We start from the raw sequence: 18,826 nt of genomic DNA, 5'->3' as shown, positions 1-18,826 counted from the left end.
CAGCAAGTTAGTATTTCATTTCTATGAAAGATTTTAAAGCAAATTTGAATTATTCAAACTGAAAACTTTAGGGAACAATTACAAAGTTAATATGTGAATATTTACAATATAGTAATCCAGTGAGATTTTTCTTTTCTTTGGTTTAGCTTTAGATTTGGCATGCTTTATTTTAAAACTTTATATTAAAATTGCAAGGCTGGCTGGGCCACAGCTAAGTCAAGAGAGTCAGCCATGTAACATATGATTAATGTCTCTACTTTTACAGCTAAGAGAGTATGAACAAGTCATCATTGAAGATCGTATGGAAAAGGAGAAGAGCAGGAAGAAGCAAGAACAAGAGATCTTGGAATTAAAGAGCATCATAAAGGTAGAAAGGCATAATTGGCTTCTTGGGGCCCCTTCAATTCTATAGCTGGCCTAACACAGTAATGCAAAGTCTCTCTCATTTATTATCAAACTCAGAACAGGAGATCTGTGAGGAAGCATGGCCTTTTGTTGTTACTGGAATTTGCCAACACAGTCCATGGTACAGGGAGGCGGTTAACAGAAAAAGAGATGACTTCAACTTTTAATCCAGGGGGAAAGAAATGGTTAGCAGTAGAAGCAAAAACTAAAACTTGTGCCCAGTGGTCAAATTTAAGAATACTATTTCTAACCAAAACAGCTCTTCAAGGAGTTCTAATATGCTATTGCTTCTTCAAACCCTATTTATAAGTTAGCCCAGGCTATCTGCTAGGTTCTAATAAGAGCTGTTTTCAAAAAAAGGGGGAGGGAGGGGATAAATAATTTAGAAAAAAAATAGAGATCCTTTAGCTTTATATGAAATTGTGTGTCTTAGTGATGATAAAACTGGCAGATCAGATTCTGGGAAATAGTTTAAAGTAGTAACATTAGCTGGACTGAAACTTGTTCTGAGGATTGCCCTTGTCTCTCAAAGAGGAGTATCTGCTGAGACCAGATAGTGTGCAAACTGTACTATGGGACGCATATTAGGGGGTGGGTTAAAAAAAGTAAGCTTTAAAGTACATTCAGGACCAGGTATCCAAACTCAAACTTGACCCTTCCATTGGGAGTCCGATGTACAATTAACAAGTATTTATTGAGCTCCTATGGGGTTTTCTTTTGTCAGGATTCCTCGATTGAGAGCAAAAATGTAAGAACTAGCTGAAGACCACTTTTATTTTCTTTTTACTAGATCTGTTCCCAGTCTTTAGGGCTTAGTCTGATTCTAGAGTAGCCCCAGACTGTACTCAGAACAGTTGTGTCTAGTGATCAAGATACTCAAGGGAGCTATCAGTATAGGATAGCATGCTTGGTTACTTCCATGTCTCAGACAGAGACCATTTTTCAGACAGAAGTTACTTTATCAAAAACCAATCCCCTTATGCAGGAAGAATGTGGCTTGTCAAGCATACTATAAATTGTACTCACCCCTCCTTTCTCTTACAGCTCCAGGCATGGTGGCGAGGCACCGTGGTACGGAAGGAAATTGGCAGCTTCAGAATGCCTAAGAAGGAGATAGATAGCAAGGATTCAAAAGGTAAAGGTAAAGGTAAAGAAAAAGACAAGAGAAGAGGCAAGAAATAGTGACCAAGCATCTTCTGTCTTCTCCTCTCGTATTCTGGAGGAGGAGGATCTGAAGGAGGAAGAAATGTCTTTTATCATCAGATAACTCACCTATAGGTTGTTTTTTATTTGGACGTTCCCATGTGTGGCCTGGTTAGTTCACTTGGCCTGTTACATTAGTTTTCAAACCCTGAATTAGGATTATACCATTGATTTAGGGCTTCTTCATATTTTGAAAAAAATCTTGCTGAAAAGAAGTATTTCTAGGAGCCTTGTGAAGATTCTTCTTGCTTTCTTGCCAGGAAAAGGTTCATGGGCTTGGCTACAGTGATGCATTAAAACTTCAGTCATTCCTGTAAAAGATCTGATTCTGATTTTATTCAACTGGTTTATAGTGAAAAACCTCTTATGAGCAAAACTGTTCAGTAGGAATTACAAGATGACATTTATCAAGCGTCTAGCATAATATATACACAGTGAAATTTTAAGATGATCAGTTTAGTTTTTATTGGGGGGTGGTAGCTGTTGTACATCTTATTATATATAGCTTATATATAACTTTATTAAATATGTGATTGTAATCTCATTATATATATATATATATATATATATATATATATATATATACATACATATCTTATAAGCTACTTCAGTTCCTTTTCTGGGAAATAGGTAGGAATATAAATTATAAATACAAGATAGAAATGAGACGTTAGGCTAACCCACAAATAGTAAAGACGGGTGACACAGCTCCACAGGAAGACTAGTTTGGAGATATTTTTGATAAATGAGACCCTAGGGTCTATACCTACTTTGCTTACTCAACAATTCTCACCTTATGGGGTATAAAACTAAGAGACAATGTGAAAATACTTAACCTGTGCCCGGAACATAAAGCTGTCATTCTCTATTCCCCTAAAAAAGAATGAGCCCACTGGGTCATTCTTGTTTTGATCAATCAAAATAGAATGTCTTGGGATGCTAAAGCTTTCCCTACAGCACAGTTGGTAATTTCTGAAATTAAAAACTGTCTGTATGTGTCACATATATTTCATGAGTTAAGCTCTATATCTAACTCCAAATACAGGGCAAAACGGGTATCTATACTTCCTTTGAAAAGTACATTTTGATCTCAAGGGCCTATTATGAGGACCCGGTTTGTACTGATACTACTTTAAGGAATTAGAAACTCTTTCATTTCTGCCAAGGAAACCATGCTTTAGGTATGAACATTTTCAAATCAGCCTTTATTTCATGCTATTGAAGTGTTGGCTTTTATTTTAATGTCAACGTGTAAGGTGGCATAGAGGCAATTTAAAATAACATACATGATATTGACATATTTATACTTAGAACTTATGCATTATATTTACAGACATACAAATATAGGACAATGTTTGTTTTTACAAAATCTTTTACTAATTACATGTTTACAACATTTTCAGAAATAAAATGAAATCTGCTGTAAAACATCTCACTGCAAAATGTATATATGAAGGCTTCTAAATATCCATGTTTTCCTTCATTTCTATAACCATTTAAGTGCTTAGTTTTTTAAAAAACTCATCACACTCATCAGCATAGTCACACATCGTAAGGCATTGCTGAGCTGTGGCAAGAGAAATCAGACTCCTCAATTAAGGCTGTATTTTAAAAAGCTATTAAAGAAAGTGATCTACTATTAAGCCTCCTACTCTGTTCTAGCCAAATACAAAGGCCCCTCCTCCCATGAGTTGTTTCCAGAGAAAAATGGTTTGGAGTGCTAAACATGTATGAGTTTGAAAGCCTGGAAACCTGCTGACTTAAAATCTCTGTAGTTGGCAGGGGCCCTGGTGGGTGGGCACACAGCCTTTTCTTTTTTTCACACTTCAGCACTGGGAACTTGCTGCTTCAGCAGGAAGCTCATAAATAAATGGTCAGGTGGAACTGTTACAAAGTCATCTTCATCTTACACTGGAGTCTAGCAAGGCTAAATGTTAAACGTCTTCAGTTAAAAAAGTACATATAAAACACTGAATACAAAAACAACATCATTTGTTTTTGCATTTTGACATAGAAAAAATTCAATATACTTGATATTCTTTATCAATCAAAACTACACATTTTTTCTAACAACTCAAATATAAATTTGAATTGGTTTGATAAAAATACATTAATAAAGTTTCATGCTATGTGTAAAATTTGAAATAAATTTAAATTTCCATTTATTCCTATGGGAAAATTAGTTCCAAATGTTGCATTATGCATGTCTTCTGCGATTACTTCTTGCATAATATGTGACAAACAGTCCTGTACTTTGCGGAGTTTCATTTAAATAACTCAATAATTTGGAAATTGTACTGAGGTTTAATGTTGACTAAAAGGAAAAATACCTATAGTTTAAAACTACACACAACTAAATTCTAAACAAGTCATATGATTGGTGGGTGTGTTTGGAACTGTAAATATAATGGTCTGGCTCTAAGTACTTAAAAAACATTTTACTTCTGTGAGGACAGTGAAGGATTGGGATTTGAGCGCAGATGTTTATGTTATACAATTTTATATCTGGACAAAGTGGTAATGTTCTGGTGAACTGTTTTCCTTGTGAGAACAAGGAGAAAGCATTATTTTGACCAGCTACTCAACGTGATTTATCTGAAGTCACTTTTAGACGCTGCATTTACATGATCAAGAGAGCAAGAACATTATGCTCAAATGCATACACTGGTAAAGAAAACCCAAAACAGTTAACAGACAAAACCCTAGATAACTAGTATTTTCACTTATTCTATTTCCTTGGTTTATAAAGGCAGTGAATACCGAAAGACGTCACTGACAACTAAAAGGGGTGCAAAATGTAGGGGAAGAAAGACCCAAGTGGCTTAAACTTGAATAAAGGCTCCTGACTGTGTGTTGCAGTGAGCCCTAGGGCCGGCCTTTCATTCCACCCACAATTGAGTAACTAAGGCTCTAGGTGGAGCTAGTTGAAAAGACAGCAAGCTGTTTTCAAGATGCCACAAGTGCTTTAATTCAGCCTTGGAAACTGGCAGTTACCTGAAAGGAATATAAGAACCTTGCTTTTCCTTTAATCTTTTTGCTTTGTTTTCATAGTCTTCCATTAGCTGGGAGCTGCAAATGTCTGTGCTGTGACTGGAAACTGTTCACACGTCCAGGCATCCTGGGAGCAGCATGGGGGGAGGGGGTTCATTGAAGTCAATGCAGATGCTGAGCAGCTCTAGGTATGAGCTTGAGGATTTGGAAGCTGGTTTATATGGTTGACATCACAGAGGATGACACACAGAACAGTCTCTAAGTGGTGGTGCCCTGGAGGTGGGGGGAAGACTAGGACACTGGCCTTAGATACAACTGGATCTGTTTCATTGTTTCACTACGCAAAATCTGGGCCTTCTACGTTATTTTTGTTTTGCCTTGGACACAACAGTCCAAGTGGTCATAATATAGTTTTTGATTTTAAATGCCGCTGAAAAACACAGTGGAGTTATTACTTCCCCAAATCATACAAATATCTAGCTTGGAACAGTGGTTGCACTACATGAAACACCTGGGATGTTTGTTGAAAATGCAGACACCCAGGCCTCACTCTAGACCTACTGAATGAGAATCTGTATTTTAACAAATGCTCCAGGAGATTGAAATGAACAACCAAGTTTAGAAACCAGTAGACTCCACAGATAACAATTATGTAGCAGGCCTGTGCCTTCGAGAGAGCTAAATATCCTTCTGAGGAAATATTCTTTCTGGTGGGTGAAAAAAGTCTACTCTCGAGGAAAGCAGCCAGTTTAGGCTTCAGTATTGGGTTCTCAGTCATGACAGAATTAAGTTTCATTTGTGAAAACCAACCATGTCTTCATAAACAATTCAATGGAAATGCATATAACCTCCCCTAAAATGGAGAAATGAAGCAAAATATTCCCATTAGGAATCACACAGACAGTCCTTCAGAACACGTAAGAGCTCTGTGTAAGCCGATGGCTGGCAGCGGCATCACGTGGTCCTGGTCTGTCTGCCAGGCTGGTGCCCGAGGGGTTCAGTCCTCACACAGCAGACAACTGCTGCTGCTGTGGCTTCGGTGGGGCGAGTTCCAGGAGAGCCTGGACCGTCACTGCAACCTGGCTCAAACCTTTCTCTTCTAAAATGTGGAGAGGCAAACATAATTGCTCCTGAAATGGGACAACGCGACATAAAAACAAACACAAAAGAAAATAGGATGAACATCACAGAACTGAAAAGAAAAAATAAGCATCTCCTCTTCCTCATAACAATCAACTGACGTATGAAAAGTCAGTACCTGGGAAACTGACCTCTGGTATATGAGTTACAGAGATGGTGTCTGACACTCACTGTCACTTTATTAATACAACTCAAAGTACATACAGATCATTTTGAAAACTGGAAAATGGACAAGTTACATACACTTACACATACAACAGAGGAGAAACAGTACTATGGAGTGAAAGCAACACTCTTCATCCCTTATCAATAAAAGAGCAACGCAGATCAGTAAAATGAGGCAGGTGGAAACAGAAAAACAGTTACAAGTTATACTAGAACGCTCAAGCCTGACAGATATAACACTATAGGAGAAAGCACTTGGGAAATTACATACCGTAAGAAGGCAAGACTGTTTCATGCCGTCACTCAGACTGCGTAAGAGAGGGATGCCTGCTATCTGCATTCTAATCCTGATTGTGAAAATCAGGGCTCTCTTACTAGGCAAGGATCACAGGAAGAAACTGAAGTGTATCCTTGAGATTCAGACATATTTGAGAAGCTTTCCCCTACTTTGGGTAATTCATGGAAGGCCCACTTTGAAGTAGTTAAAAATCTGAATTAGAGAATTATAAAAAAAGAAACTATATTTGAAAAAGTAAAGCTTTTCATAGCCTGGTATTAAATTATGGATTAACTTATGCTGGAGAATTATGATGTGAGCTTGGTCAGGAACATCTTCATTACCATATATTTGAAAACTGATTACATATTTGCTTAAGGAAGTTAAATACTTCTATCCTGTTTGCCTCATTAAGTTGTTTGGTTAATCCTTTCTTGTAAGCGAAAAAGGCATATCCAAGAATAACACCTATCATTGGTTTTTATTTTAAGACTAAATATTTAGAAAGAAAATATATTGCTCTCACAAAGGACAGAAAGTAGAATTCTGGTTCCATTTAAAAAGAGACTATATTTATTAAAGAAGATAACTAGATCTTTTTCGGCTTTTCATTGGTTCCTACTATAGTATTAGGAAGTTTTACAAAAACAGTTGCAATAAAAAAATATAGCAAGTATTTATTCTGAACAGTTATTGGTACTTGTGTTTCTTTTTTATTTAATACTTATCTGATAAAACAAGGTAACTGCAATCTTTTGTTCTTATTAAACTATCAACTTTGTATAAATACTTTGAGTATAAGTGCAAATACAGGTTAACTATACTTAAAATGAACTTGCAGAGTGTTTTGCTCTTGAGAGAGACGTATTTTCTCGGAAACCAGTTCCCTGGTCTCTTCCCAGTAGTGCCCTGGCCTGGGAGGTCTGTGGTTTAGACAAGCCCTCAGAGGCTCTGCTTCCCCGATGCACACCTTCCAGCTGGCTTAGAGGGAATCCTGTGTTCTGAAAAGAACCCACAATTACTCCCCCCAAGCCACACATGACATAATGTGTTTTTTATCAGGTATTTTTAAAAGGGACAAAACTCCAGGAAACTGAATGCTCTCTGACACAGAAACATTGCTGCTGTATAAAACTGAAGTTTTCAACAAAGTGTTCAATGTTTCAGCATTACCAGGAAGGAGTTTTTAATGTGGTAAATAACTGTCCCATTCATATGGAAGAAAATCAAAGCAATCAGACTTTTAGGCTGACTTCTACAAACAGAATGTTATATTCTTTGCAACCTCTCTTCATACCTGAGTTCAGTTGCCCAATTTTGTTAACAGTTCGTGAGATTCCTGAATGTTCAGGAACATTATTTATAAGAACTAGAATCTGAATGCAATTGTAAAGTAGTTTCAAGCATTAAGGCTGGCAGCTAACATACTAAACATTCCAAAAGAGACAACATTCATTGCCCTGGGTACAGAACAGAGACTGCTGCCTAATTCTTTCCCTGCTACTGTTCAGATATAATTTCCTCAACAGCCTATAAAATACAAGTTCACCTATTAAGATGGTTCATATATATGGGGAATTACATAAATTCCAATTTTAAATTTTCAGTAGGATTCTAAAAGTGAAGCTCAGGTAAAGATAACAAACAGTAAACCTGGACATGTGTCTACCCCTGAAAGGTCCGCTCCAGATCCCCTGCTTCTTGGGTAATATTTTACCTGTACGCACTAGGCTCCGAATCGCAATCTAGGGAACCTACATGATCTTGAGACTGAACATTGTGATCAAATTAAAAGTAAGATGAAATGACTAGTGCCTTCCAGATGCCCAGACAGCAAATGCTGATGTATACCTGTGCCTAGTAATAAAGGGAAATTTCAGGGCACAGCTCAATGAGATCTAAGTGACCAGGTGGCCCTTTATCCATAAAGGGTACAACTATTTTCCTTATGAGCAGCTACTGAAAAGGTTCAGAACTCATAATTCCAACACTTAAGTTGTGTTCAGGCATGGAGAAATGGCCAGATGGGAATTACGTTATGTCATCTGAAAATAAAGTTCTTAGTCATGTGCTAAGAACGGGAACAGGATTGTATTAGTAGAAACACTTTAGCACGTATGACAAGAAAAACAAGGCCACAGGCCAGGAAATGAACGAATGACCAGGAAAAAAAAAAACTGGTCTTTTACTCTTTGTTAGTAATCATAAATACTTACTAATGTGATGGGCTGCTCATCTGGACATCTGAGGAAAGAATTTATCTACTTTTATCAGTTAACTATTTGATGGCCAGGAAAAAAAAGAGCAACATATGTAAATATTTCTGAATGAGAAACAAACCTCCTTTCCCAAGCACAGGAATGGGGTGGAAAATCCCTGGAATGCAAGCTTTCCACTAGAGGGGGAAGACCCAGTAATAAAGCATACAGAGAGTTAACATTAAAGTACAATAAAATGCCACAAAACCCAAAAGCTGCATAGACAGAGAGACAAAACTGGATTCTTCTGAATGTGCCCCAAGAGAAAGTAGCGTTTCAACAGTTCTTTTAACGCTGAGGTTTAGCTGAAGGATGTCAGAAGGGGAACAAAGATTGTCCTGTCCAGTGTGAGCAGGAAAGGAAAACAGAAAAACAAAGTCAGTGGATTAGAAATACAGATTTGAGTATAGAATTCAATATGATCATCTCAATCATATTTAAAGAAACACATCTTGTAACATTCTTCACTATGATGAATGAAAACAAAATGCTGAAAAACAAAACTACAAAGAATCCTCTATGTGCTGAGCTTGATTTTACTATGAAATACCATGTTTCCCCAAAATAAGACTTAGCCAGACAATCAGCTCTAATGCGTCTTTTAGAGCAAAAATTAATATAAGACCTGGTCTTATATAAGATCCAGTCTTACAGTAAAATAAGACCGGGTATTATATTATATTACATTACATTATATTATTATATTAGACCGGATCTTATGTTAAAATAAGACCGGGTCTTATATTAATTTTTGCTCCAAAAGAACACATTAGAGATGATTGTCCAGCTTGGTCTTCTTTTCGGGGAAATATGGTAGCAGAATAAAATTGGTTGGTTGGTGACTAGTGTGAACATTCAGGATACAATGAATAGAACTGGATGCTGGCTTAGGATTGTGTGAGGCCTGAGAGTGGTGAGGTCTGCAAGGGGCAACCTCGTTCTCTCATTCTTCCTTATTAACAAAAAAAGAATAGGACAGAAAGGACGAACAAAACCTGGGAGTGGGCTGAGGTGAGGGAAGTGTTCAGAGAAAGCCAGGTAAATCAAGAAGGTTCAGAGGAGGAGGAAAGCCTAATAATCAGGGAAATTTACTACCTGGAAGCCAGGTGTACTGAATGATTTGGTGTTCCTCTAAAAATCAAGTCAAACCCATTTAACCAACTCCAGTTTACTAAAATGTACAAAATGAACCTACAGCCTTAAGGGGCCTTAGAGATCATCTAAACCAGGGGTGTCCAAACTTTTTTCAATGTTTTTCACCAAGGGCCATACGCGGGAAAACACACAAACAGCTGGGCCACTCACTCGAGGTGAAGTAGTATTGCCTCACCTGGTTTATTTAAGTAAACTAAATATATTTTTGGAATTTGCTGCGGGCCAGTTAAAAAATGGATCGCGGGCCACAGTTGGCCTGCGGGCCGCAGTTTGGACACCCCTGATCTAAACCCTCTAGTTCACAGATTAAGAAATTAAATAAATAAAACATTACTGGACTTGATAACAGGAAAATATTCTTTAACACATAACATATAATTCTAGGACATAAGATATTGGACTCAAATAGAATTTTTACCACCCATTATAGTTTTGTGAATGTAATATATTTAATAAAAGAGAATATCTACATGCCCAACTTTATCGGAGAGTTTTAATAATCATCTTACTCTTCAATGTTTCGCTCATAATTTAACTTGTAAACACTTTAAATAAAAGTTACACTGAGAAGGGAAATTGTTTGCTCTTGACATAGAATATTCTTGACATAGATTCTGATATTAACATTTAGAATATTAAATTTTGTATTACACAATTTCAAAAGTGATTATTATTACATCCCTGATTTTCTTTACAACTCAAACAGAGAAAGTGGGGATGTTTAGGGAAGTCAGAAGGTCCAGAAGCAGGGGAGAACAGAGGAAGAAGAGGGGGCACAGCTGTCTTCTTTCCCTTTATAGCAAAGGGGACCTGAGTGTGAGTTTGAACTCACGCATTTGTGTACTTATTCATTTTTCCTTCACTTTGTTCTAAGCAAATGACTAATTTTTTTTTAGCAGAAGTAGCAGCATAACAGGAACCTATCTATTAATAAAAGTGGTGGTGGTGGTGGTGGTGGTAGAGACTTGGTTGGAAGGCAGGGGAGAGGAAGAGGTGGCCAATGTGGAATGTCCACTTCTTCTTTCTGGTGGGGATGAGGGAGAGGAGGAAGGATGTGTCACGATCCTCAGTCAAACCACCCAGTCTTTTAAAATTGTATTGTTTTCTATCTCCTGCCTTCAAATAGCACAGCTCTGATAGGAACGGGGTAGGCTGTTAACCATTGCTTGGCAAATATTGAATTAAATACATGCTTTAAGGCACACTAGTTTTGTATTTTGCGGACTGATGGCAGGCAACCTTCTGAAAGAATTTCAGTGTATGGACTTTAAATCTGAGACAGACGATGGGTCTGTGAAGTCCAGAGTACAGGTACAATGGCTGTAAACACTGGTAAACAGTACTTTTAACAGGTTTGATTAGGCTAATTCTGCTAACATGTCCCCCTGTTTGGGGCTGCTTTGGGCACTCTTGTTTCTAGTGCCTCTTTTTAATCTCTCACATCTTTTCTCTGGTTGCCATTGTCTGCACCAACCCATGCAACACGCTTTTGTCCAGAGACATTGCGGTAGGAGTTGGGGCAGGTAGGTCCTGGGCATGCTTGTGTCCTGTGCGGCTCAGGCAGGAGCAGCGTCAGTGGACGGGAGGGAAGCACTGAATGTTAACGTGTAGAAATGAATATTAAACCTGACTGTTAAAATGGGGAAAAAAGGCATGCTATCTGTTTAGAAATCTTACAATGCTCTTTTAATGTTTAAAAATGATTTGTTCTAAGGGAGATGAGGAGCCTTTGGAAAACTATGTAAAAAAACCGAGAAATTTTCTTTGTATTTGTTCACAGGAACAAAAAAGGTCCTTACTAACTACCATTAAGTGTAAATTTCAATTCTTTTTATAATTCAGCTTTAAAAAAAATGTGAAAGAAAAAAGTTAAAAATAAATAGTAGCATCACAATCTACTTAATAAAAGGAGAAAACACCATGGGAATTCACACTAACTAATGCAGATGATCTGTGAGCTGGGCTCTTTCTCTTCCATTTTGCAACACGTGAAAGAGCTGAGAGAAGGTTGCTTATTGGATAAGTGATGCATGCTGTGACCTTCTCAACTCATGGTTAGTTAAGATACAGGAATGGTGAGCTGGATAAAGAGAGAGTCACTGTTGTGAATGGGCTTCACTTTAAGAGAAATAGTGGAATTGTTGAGTCCAGGGGCCAATTGCGGCTTCTGACAGCTAATTAAGAAGGACATAGAAGAATCATGTTTTTATCCTTGAAGGTTGGACAAAATATGATGACAGGCACTGTAATGGTTGTGGCTAATGAAAAAAGTATCAAATGGTACCAAGTTGCTTATTTCTTTAAATTTATATACATAATTTCATTAAATATAATATTTCTTAAGAGTACCAGGCTGAGTTGGTTTAATATAATTGTTTTTTGAAAGGGTAATGAATAAAAAGTATATCAAGTTCATGTCCCTTAATCACATCTATAAAGTTTAACTTTTTGTACTATTAAAGGGCAATAGGGGCTGGCCCGGTGGCTCAGGCGGTTAGAGCTCCGTGTTCCTAACTCCGAAGGCTGCCGGTTCGATTCCCACATGGGCCAGTGGGCTCTCAACCACAAGGTTGCCAGTTCAACTCCTCGAGTCCCGCAAGGGATGGTGGGCTCTGCCCCCTGCAACTAAGATTGAACATGGCACCTTGAGCTGAGCTGCTGCTGAGCTCCCGGATGGCTCAGTTGGTTGGAGTGCGTCCTCTCAACCACAAGGTTGCCGGTTCGACTCCCACAAGGGATGGTGGGCTGTGCCCCCTGCAACTAGAAAACGGCAACTGGACCTGGAGCTGAGCTGCGCCCTCCACAACTAAGACTGAAAGAACAACAACTTGAAGATGAACAGCACCCTCCACAACTAAGATTGAAAGGACAACAACTTGACTTGGAAAAAAGAAGTCCTGGAAGTACACGCTGTTCCCCAATAAAGTCCTGTTCCCCTTCCCCAATAAAGTCTTTTAAAAAAAAAAAAAAAAAAAAAAAAGGGCAATAACTGAGGAAGCTGGAGGCAATAAATCACAATAGCAGGATAAGTACCTAGAAATGGCTTCTTGTGTGCTAAATTCCAAAGTATTAGAGCTTAGTGGAAAAAGTGGGGAAATCTGAACAAAGTCTGTAATTTAGTTACCGGCACTGTCCCAGTGTTTGTTAGTTTGGATGACCTACTATGTTTATATAGATGTTAACCATACAGGAACTTGGGTGAAGTGTACACAATAACTTTCTGTGCTACTTCTGCAACATTTCTCTAAGTCTAAAATTATTTCAAAATAAACATTTTTAGAAAGTATTAAAGCAAGCGTTAGAAAAACTGAAGCATTCTTAGTCTGGGATGCCCTTATTTTGAAGCACATATGAGGATGTATACAAGTCAAACAGCAAGTAGGAATGTTTAGGAAAATATCACAGTAACTATTTTTGATTACTTAGCATTCATTTTTACAGTATATTTAAATTTATGTGTGTATGATTTCTTTGCTTGGTCCTTGGAAATAATTAAGGAAAACTGCTCAAAAGAATATTGATTGACTCTAGTAACACACAATTATGTTAGTAATTACCAACTTAGTTCAGAGCTGGTCCCATAATACTTCAGATACTTGCATTTCTGAAAGATTTTAGGAAAATAAACCCCAAGTTTATTTAGACAACATTAAAAAAATTGAAATTTATTACCTGAGGTACACCAATTTTTCTGCAAGCTTCTAGAAAATTCTCCACATTTCGCCTGCATTTTGCCATTGTTAATTTAGGCTGCCAAGGAAGAAAAACGTGGTGTTACTAGCGAAGTTTTAAAACGTTTGCTAACTTTAAAAATATTCTTGCCAACTGCTTCATAAACTCAACACTAGATCAGAGGGTCAGCAAACTTTTTCTTTAAAGGATCAGATAATAAACGTTAGTCTTAAGGGCCATACAGTATGTTGCAACTACTCAATTCTGCTAAGAGCCTGAAAGCAACCTAGGCAATATATAAACAAATAAGTGGGACTGTTCCAAGAAAGCTTTGTTAATACAAAAATAAGTGCTGCCTTGGACCATAGTTTGCCACTCTTTACTTCAAATATTTATATTTTTTAACTTTTTTTTTTTCTTACTTCAAATATTTGGCTTTGATTTTTGTAAGGCAAGTGCTAAACACAGAAAAATTTTAGGGGGATAGTTTAATTTTTTTTCCATTTTAAAACAATATACACTAAAGAAAATTCAGAAGACTAGTGAGAAAATTACCCACAGCCCCATCATTCAAATATAATCATAGTTAACAATTTGGTTCAGTTTTTTTTAGATATATATAGGCTTAAACAAGACATTTATTTTCTCAAATAAAGATCATTTTTTATAAAGTCAATAACCTTTGCTCATGAATACACTGCTCATGCATGTCTCTCTACTCAATGGTAGTTTTTTAAAACATTTGAATTTTAAAAGACTGGACTGAAAAACTTATTTTTCTGAAAAGATCTCTAACGACTAGAAACACAGAACTGCATCCCATGACCTAAAGTTGTGGTCAAGTTTTTTTTACATAGAGGGTTATGGACTGCAATTTAAGAAAGAAATATGAACTCCATTTCCCAGAATGATTACCAAACTCAACTGTTCAAATTCATTCGTTAGTTTACAGTATGTTTGAACATCAGGCGTGGAAGCCAAACATTTGCAGGGACTCTGACCTAGAGTTTTTATAAATGTAAAAGCCTGTACCATCTCTAGAAAACAAAGGTTTCACTTTTAAATATCTGGGTTTTCTTCAAAGATGTAATATAATACTCTGTCATGAGAAGAGGGAAAACAAGGTAAATACGCATATGTAATAGTGGTTGAAGGTACTATAATCTTGGCCTGAAAAAGGCAGCCTGGGCTAGGATTGGCTTTGTTATAAAAGATAAAAAGGTAACAAGTGGGAAGGAAGGGAAGTAATAATTTTAAAATTGCAAATTGAAAAACTTTCAGAAAGGTCGAGAAAGAGGATAGAAATTAGGTTTCTATGGGAGCACCCTTTCTTGCCTATGCCAAGTTCTGCTATAACTGAGGTTAAAAGTTTCAAAAAAGAGTGAAACACAGATAGTAGAATCACAATTGACTTAACAGGAAGAGAAAAACAATCATGGGGTTCACATTGGCTAATTCATACTGGAGCTGGGCCCTTTCTCTTCCACTTGTTACGAGTAAAAGAGTAGGTTATTCATTAGAAAAGTGATGCTGCAGTCTTTTCAACTCCTGGCTAAGAGGGAGGCAAAAGTCACTGTGGTGAAAGCTCCTTGAAGAAGGTGGGCAAATAAAACACAGAACTGCTTTCACCTGGAAGAATTTTCATTGGCTAGAAATCCTCCCTCATATACCAGTTTCTCATCTGCTTGTAGAAATGGAAGTAGAAACAATGTAACTAGCTTCCTTTTATTATGAAGGGACCTTAGCTTAGCAAACCAGGACCCTGATCTGAGTTTGGGAGAGAAGGCTGGGGGTGTATGCACAGGGGCGCTATAGATGAGAGACTCTAGCAAAAGAAGGAGACCTGTTCTACAAGAGAAAGAACCCTATGTTTCTGCAACTCGACAATTCAGATGCCAACATCTATGGGAGGGCAGAGTAAAATAGCTCTAACCACATAGGTAGAAAAACAACTTTGTTTCTGTGCAAAGGAAAGGATAAAAGGATAGAGTTCATGTTGCTAAGTTAGAGACTGGTCCAGAAATCACCACCATCTCAGACAAAAAGAAAAGGCGGCTCACAATAATGATCTTGGGGTCTCACTCAGCATTGTTTCCACAAAAACTATAAGCATCCTAAGACATACATAAAAAGTGTGTGTATGTGTGTGTGTGTGGCGGGCAGTAGAACAGAAAATTTCCTTTGAGATTTCCTCTGCACAGAGCACACGTCTGACTTGAGGAAGGGGAACAGGAATGGGGGGACCATCATTTCTTTCCCTACTCATTCCTTCCCTTAGCATTTATCTCAATTCCAGGGATGTAGGTATTGCATAATTGGGATACAACTCTTTCTTATAGTCTGATGAAACGTTGTGAATCTACTCTTGACAAGATTCATGAACACAATTTTAGGGAGTTCAATGTGTTTTATTTCTCTAAGTGGTTAAATATTTATAAAATAGTTTCATTTTTTCCATATGTATTTTACAATCTATATTGTAAAGCACTGTGTTCTGGTGATAAGGTAAAGAACCTCGGTCACTCTTACTCTCAAATTCCACTTTCTACATTAGCTCCTTGCTACTTCCTAAGTATTTCCTCTGGAAATGAAGAAGGACAGATTCGTCCTTTTTTAAAATTATTAAATGTGTTTTTTCTTAACTCAGTTGACAGAAATGTGGAAGAAGGCGAAGTATGAATCCCCTTTCCCTGACTGGCATTGCCCAATGGCACATCAGTTCCTATTCTCTTAATCACCACCGTTAGGATCAGAACCAAGTGTTTCAAGTCTTTGGGAGCAGTTAACTTGGGAGCACTCCTGCTCCTCTCTGCCTTTCCTACGTAAACCTGAACGCTTGTTTCCTCAGGTCACTAAGTAAAAAGTGGCTACCTACTTTGCGTAGAAACAAATGTATGACTCTTGTTTTTGGATGTGCTAGAGGGGAAAGAGCCATACCAGCCTCTTGGGACTTTGGTAACAAAGCAGCTTTTACACTTAGGAGAATAAAGGTCTGTGGGAGGGATAAATGATTTGCATCTAGAGAGGTAGCAAGGTGAAAATCCAGAAGCGGCAACCTATAGGCCTAGACATAACTACAATGTAAGTAAAGAATTTGTATCAGGAAATGCCTGCTAACTAACCACAAATGACCGAAAATGAGATGAGTCAAATCTTTTGAAAAGGTTAGATACTATTAATCATGTTATAAATGTAGTTTCCATTCAGGGTGTCACAACAATCAAATGCAATGTGGGAACTTTGATTATATCCTGATTACGTGAGTGGATACTGAGGAGGAGAGGGAAAGCAGTGATGAAAGATATTCTTGGAACTGGGAAATTTGAATATAACTTGTAGATGCTGTTGGTGCCTCACCCAGTGTCCCTTTCCCTAGTCTGGCACCTATCCTCACCTTCTACCCCCACTCCCTGCTGGCTGCTAATGGCTCACAGCTGTCCCCTTCTAGTTTCACCCTGATCCCACAGGGAGCAACGAGTATGAATCATACCATGCTCCCACCTTGAGGCAGGGAGCTCATTATCAGTAAGTCATTGGCTATAGGCTATGGGGAAAGGCAAGGTGGCCTGGGACAATTCTCTGAATATTTAGGGGGTGAAGTGTTGTATTTGCAACTTATAAATGATGTAGTTAAAACACACACACACACACACACACACACACACACACACACACACACACACAGTGTCAAAGCAAGATGGCAAAAGGAGATAAATGTCAGATCTAGGTGGAGGCTTTAAGAGTGTTCCTTGTCTTATTCTTTCATAATAAAAATTTGTAGGAAAAAAGGGAGTGTCAACCCAAAGTTTGCTCCTTCTTTTGAGGGTTACCACCCTGATTCTGACATTCAGATCTGACCAGCAGTCTAAAAACCTGCCAGTCACCTTGAATGCATAGTCTCCCTTATTTTCCACGTGAGGTTGGCCACTAGATCATGTCAATTCTACTCCTGAAATAGATTCATTATTCTAAAATGCAATTATAACCATATTATTCCCCTCAAATTGTTCCAGTGTTTCTCACTGTCTACATGAAAACAAACACTTGTACCTCCCTGACATGGAACATGAGGCCACTGTCACATGGCCTTTGGCTTACTTACCTCTCTAGCTACCTCTCCGGCCCTGTGTACCCACACCTTGTGCATGATCTATTCTGAACAACTTAAGAATTCCTTGACTATGCCACGCTCAGCCTCATCTTCCGACTCTAGGAATTCTATGCCCAGAATCCCTCCTCCCTCTCTGTAATGCTGATAAATTCCTACAGTTTAACTCTTCCGGGAAGGCTTTCCTGAACTCTTCAAGCAGAATTAAGAGCTTGTTTTTTTGTATTCCTATAGTACACCTCTTACAAACCTCTCTTCTAACATTTATCACACTGCTGTAAGTTATTGTTTATTGCCTACTTTTTCTCATAGAAGTAAGACTTGGGAAAGCAGGAACTGGACTATTCACATTTGTATCCCTAGCGTGCTGCACAATGCCTGCCATTGTACTTAATAAATGTCTGATGACTAGCCAACATTTTTAACATTACAAACTTACTACAGCTGGTGAGGGGACATGAATGCTTGGGACAGATCGAGGCCGCACATGATTGGCCAAATGGCAGAGAACAACACCATCGGTTAGAGCTGCTCCGAGATCACAAGGCAGAGACACTTTCAACCGGTGCTCGATATGCTAAAGGACAGGAAGACATGTCACATGTTAACGGAAGAGTGGCTGACATATAGGACACACTGGACTTACAATGGAATATATTTAATTAGAAATCAAGATAAAAAGCAAGTAACTTAAGTACCACAATCCCTATTTTATCCTTCTATCTTAAGTCAGTAGGTTATGGAGATTGATTACATAAGTATGGCAGCCAGGCCACGGTGGTGCAAAGTACCACAAGAGAAATTCATTTACAATTTCCTGATTAAAAAAACAAAACAAAACATTAGATTTTCTTTCAACTCCAAAATAAAATATACACTATATATGATGTGTGATATGTATATGTGTACATACATGTAAATTATTATTACTCTTACAAGATTCCTTTACTACATAAGGCAGAAAAAAATTTTAAATGAGTAGGGCTAAGGATTAAGCTTTATAGAATAACTCATCTCATTTTCTTAGTAAGTAGCTGTAAAGAATTTCCTTAATAGCAAAATTTCTTTCACTTTCATCACACAATGGGCAACACAGTATACAATGGGGACTTGTTTATTCTATTAGAAATTATAAGTCAAGTGAATAAGTGATTGCAGGATTATGGGCTATAGCAGTATCAATGAAAAAGTGTAATTCAATGGTAATGTACACACTTTCCGCAGTTGATCTATTAATTCCAGCTCTTCTTCTCTCTGCCTTGAATTTTGTCTTGTTATGGAATCTGCAGAATCAGTGGTAGGTGCAGAAGATGAAAGAAGGGGTGAAACATGACCTAAAAAACATGAGCATGTAAGACAGAAAGGCAACTGCCAGTGCCAGAAAAAAAATTCAATTGACCGGATCTGTTTCCTTGCAAGTATAGCACTTTCTACTTCTGGATTAACTCTTTA

At 37.8% G+C, this 18,826-nt stretch overlaps 2 protein-coding genes across 20 annotated transcripts in view; one reads left to right on the top strand and one right to left on the bottom strand.

Moving 5' to 3' along the window:
- The window catches only part of DRC9 (dynein regulatory complex subunit 9), a 38,553-nt gene extending 35,515 nt beyond the window's left edge, over nt 1–3,038 (top strand). For all 3 annotated transcript variants that reach the window (XM_074330526.2, XM_074330532.2, XM_019723669.3), the window contains 2 exons: nt 266–367; nt 1,450–3,038. In XM_074330526.2, coding sequence (XP_074186627.2) covers nt 266–367; nt 1,450–1,587 — 240 coding nt within the window. In that variant the 3' untranslated portion in view covers nt 1,588–3,038. The remainder of the gene's footprint in view (nt 1–265; nt 368–1,449) is intronic.
- Nucleotides 2,791–18,826, bottom strand: part of LRCH3 (leucine rich repeats and calponin homology domain containing 3) — a 103,099-nt gene continuing 87,063 nt past the window's right edge. For 7 of the 17 annotated variants that reach the window (XM_019723651.3, XM_019723655.3, XM_019723653.3 and 4 more), the window contains 4 exons: nt 18,590–18,708; nt 17,814–17,951; nt 13,267–13,344; nt 2,791–8,777 (listed from right to left, as the gene is read on the bottom strand). In XM_019723651.3, coding sequence (XP_019579210.2) covers nt 8,577–8,777; nt 13,267–13,344; nt 17,814–17,951; nt 18,590–18,708 — 536 coding nt within the window. In that variant the 3' untranslated portion in view covers nt 2,791–8,576. The other 10 variants (XM_019723654.3, XM_074330476.2, XM_074330469.2 and 7 more) reach the window with 4 other exon arrangements.

Source organism: Rhinolophus sinicus, chromosome 17, assembly GCF_057876585.1.
Source record: "Rhinolophus sinicus isolate RSI-liver-muscle chromosome 17, RSI-T2T, whole genome shotgun sequence".
In the NCBI taxonomy this organism is placed as follows: Eukaryota; Metazoa; Chordata; class Mammalia; order Chiroptera; family Rhinolophidae; genus Rhinolophus; species Rhinolophus sinicus.
The sequence above is the reverse complement of the archived record's forward strand: the minus strand, read 5'-3'. Positions and strand labels throughout refer to the sequence as shown.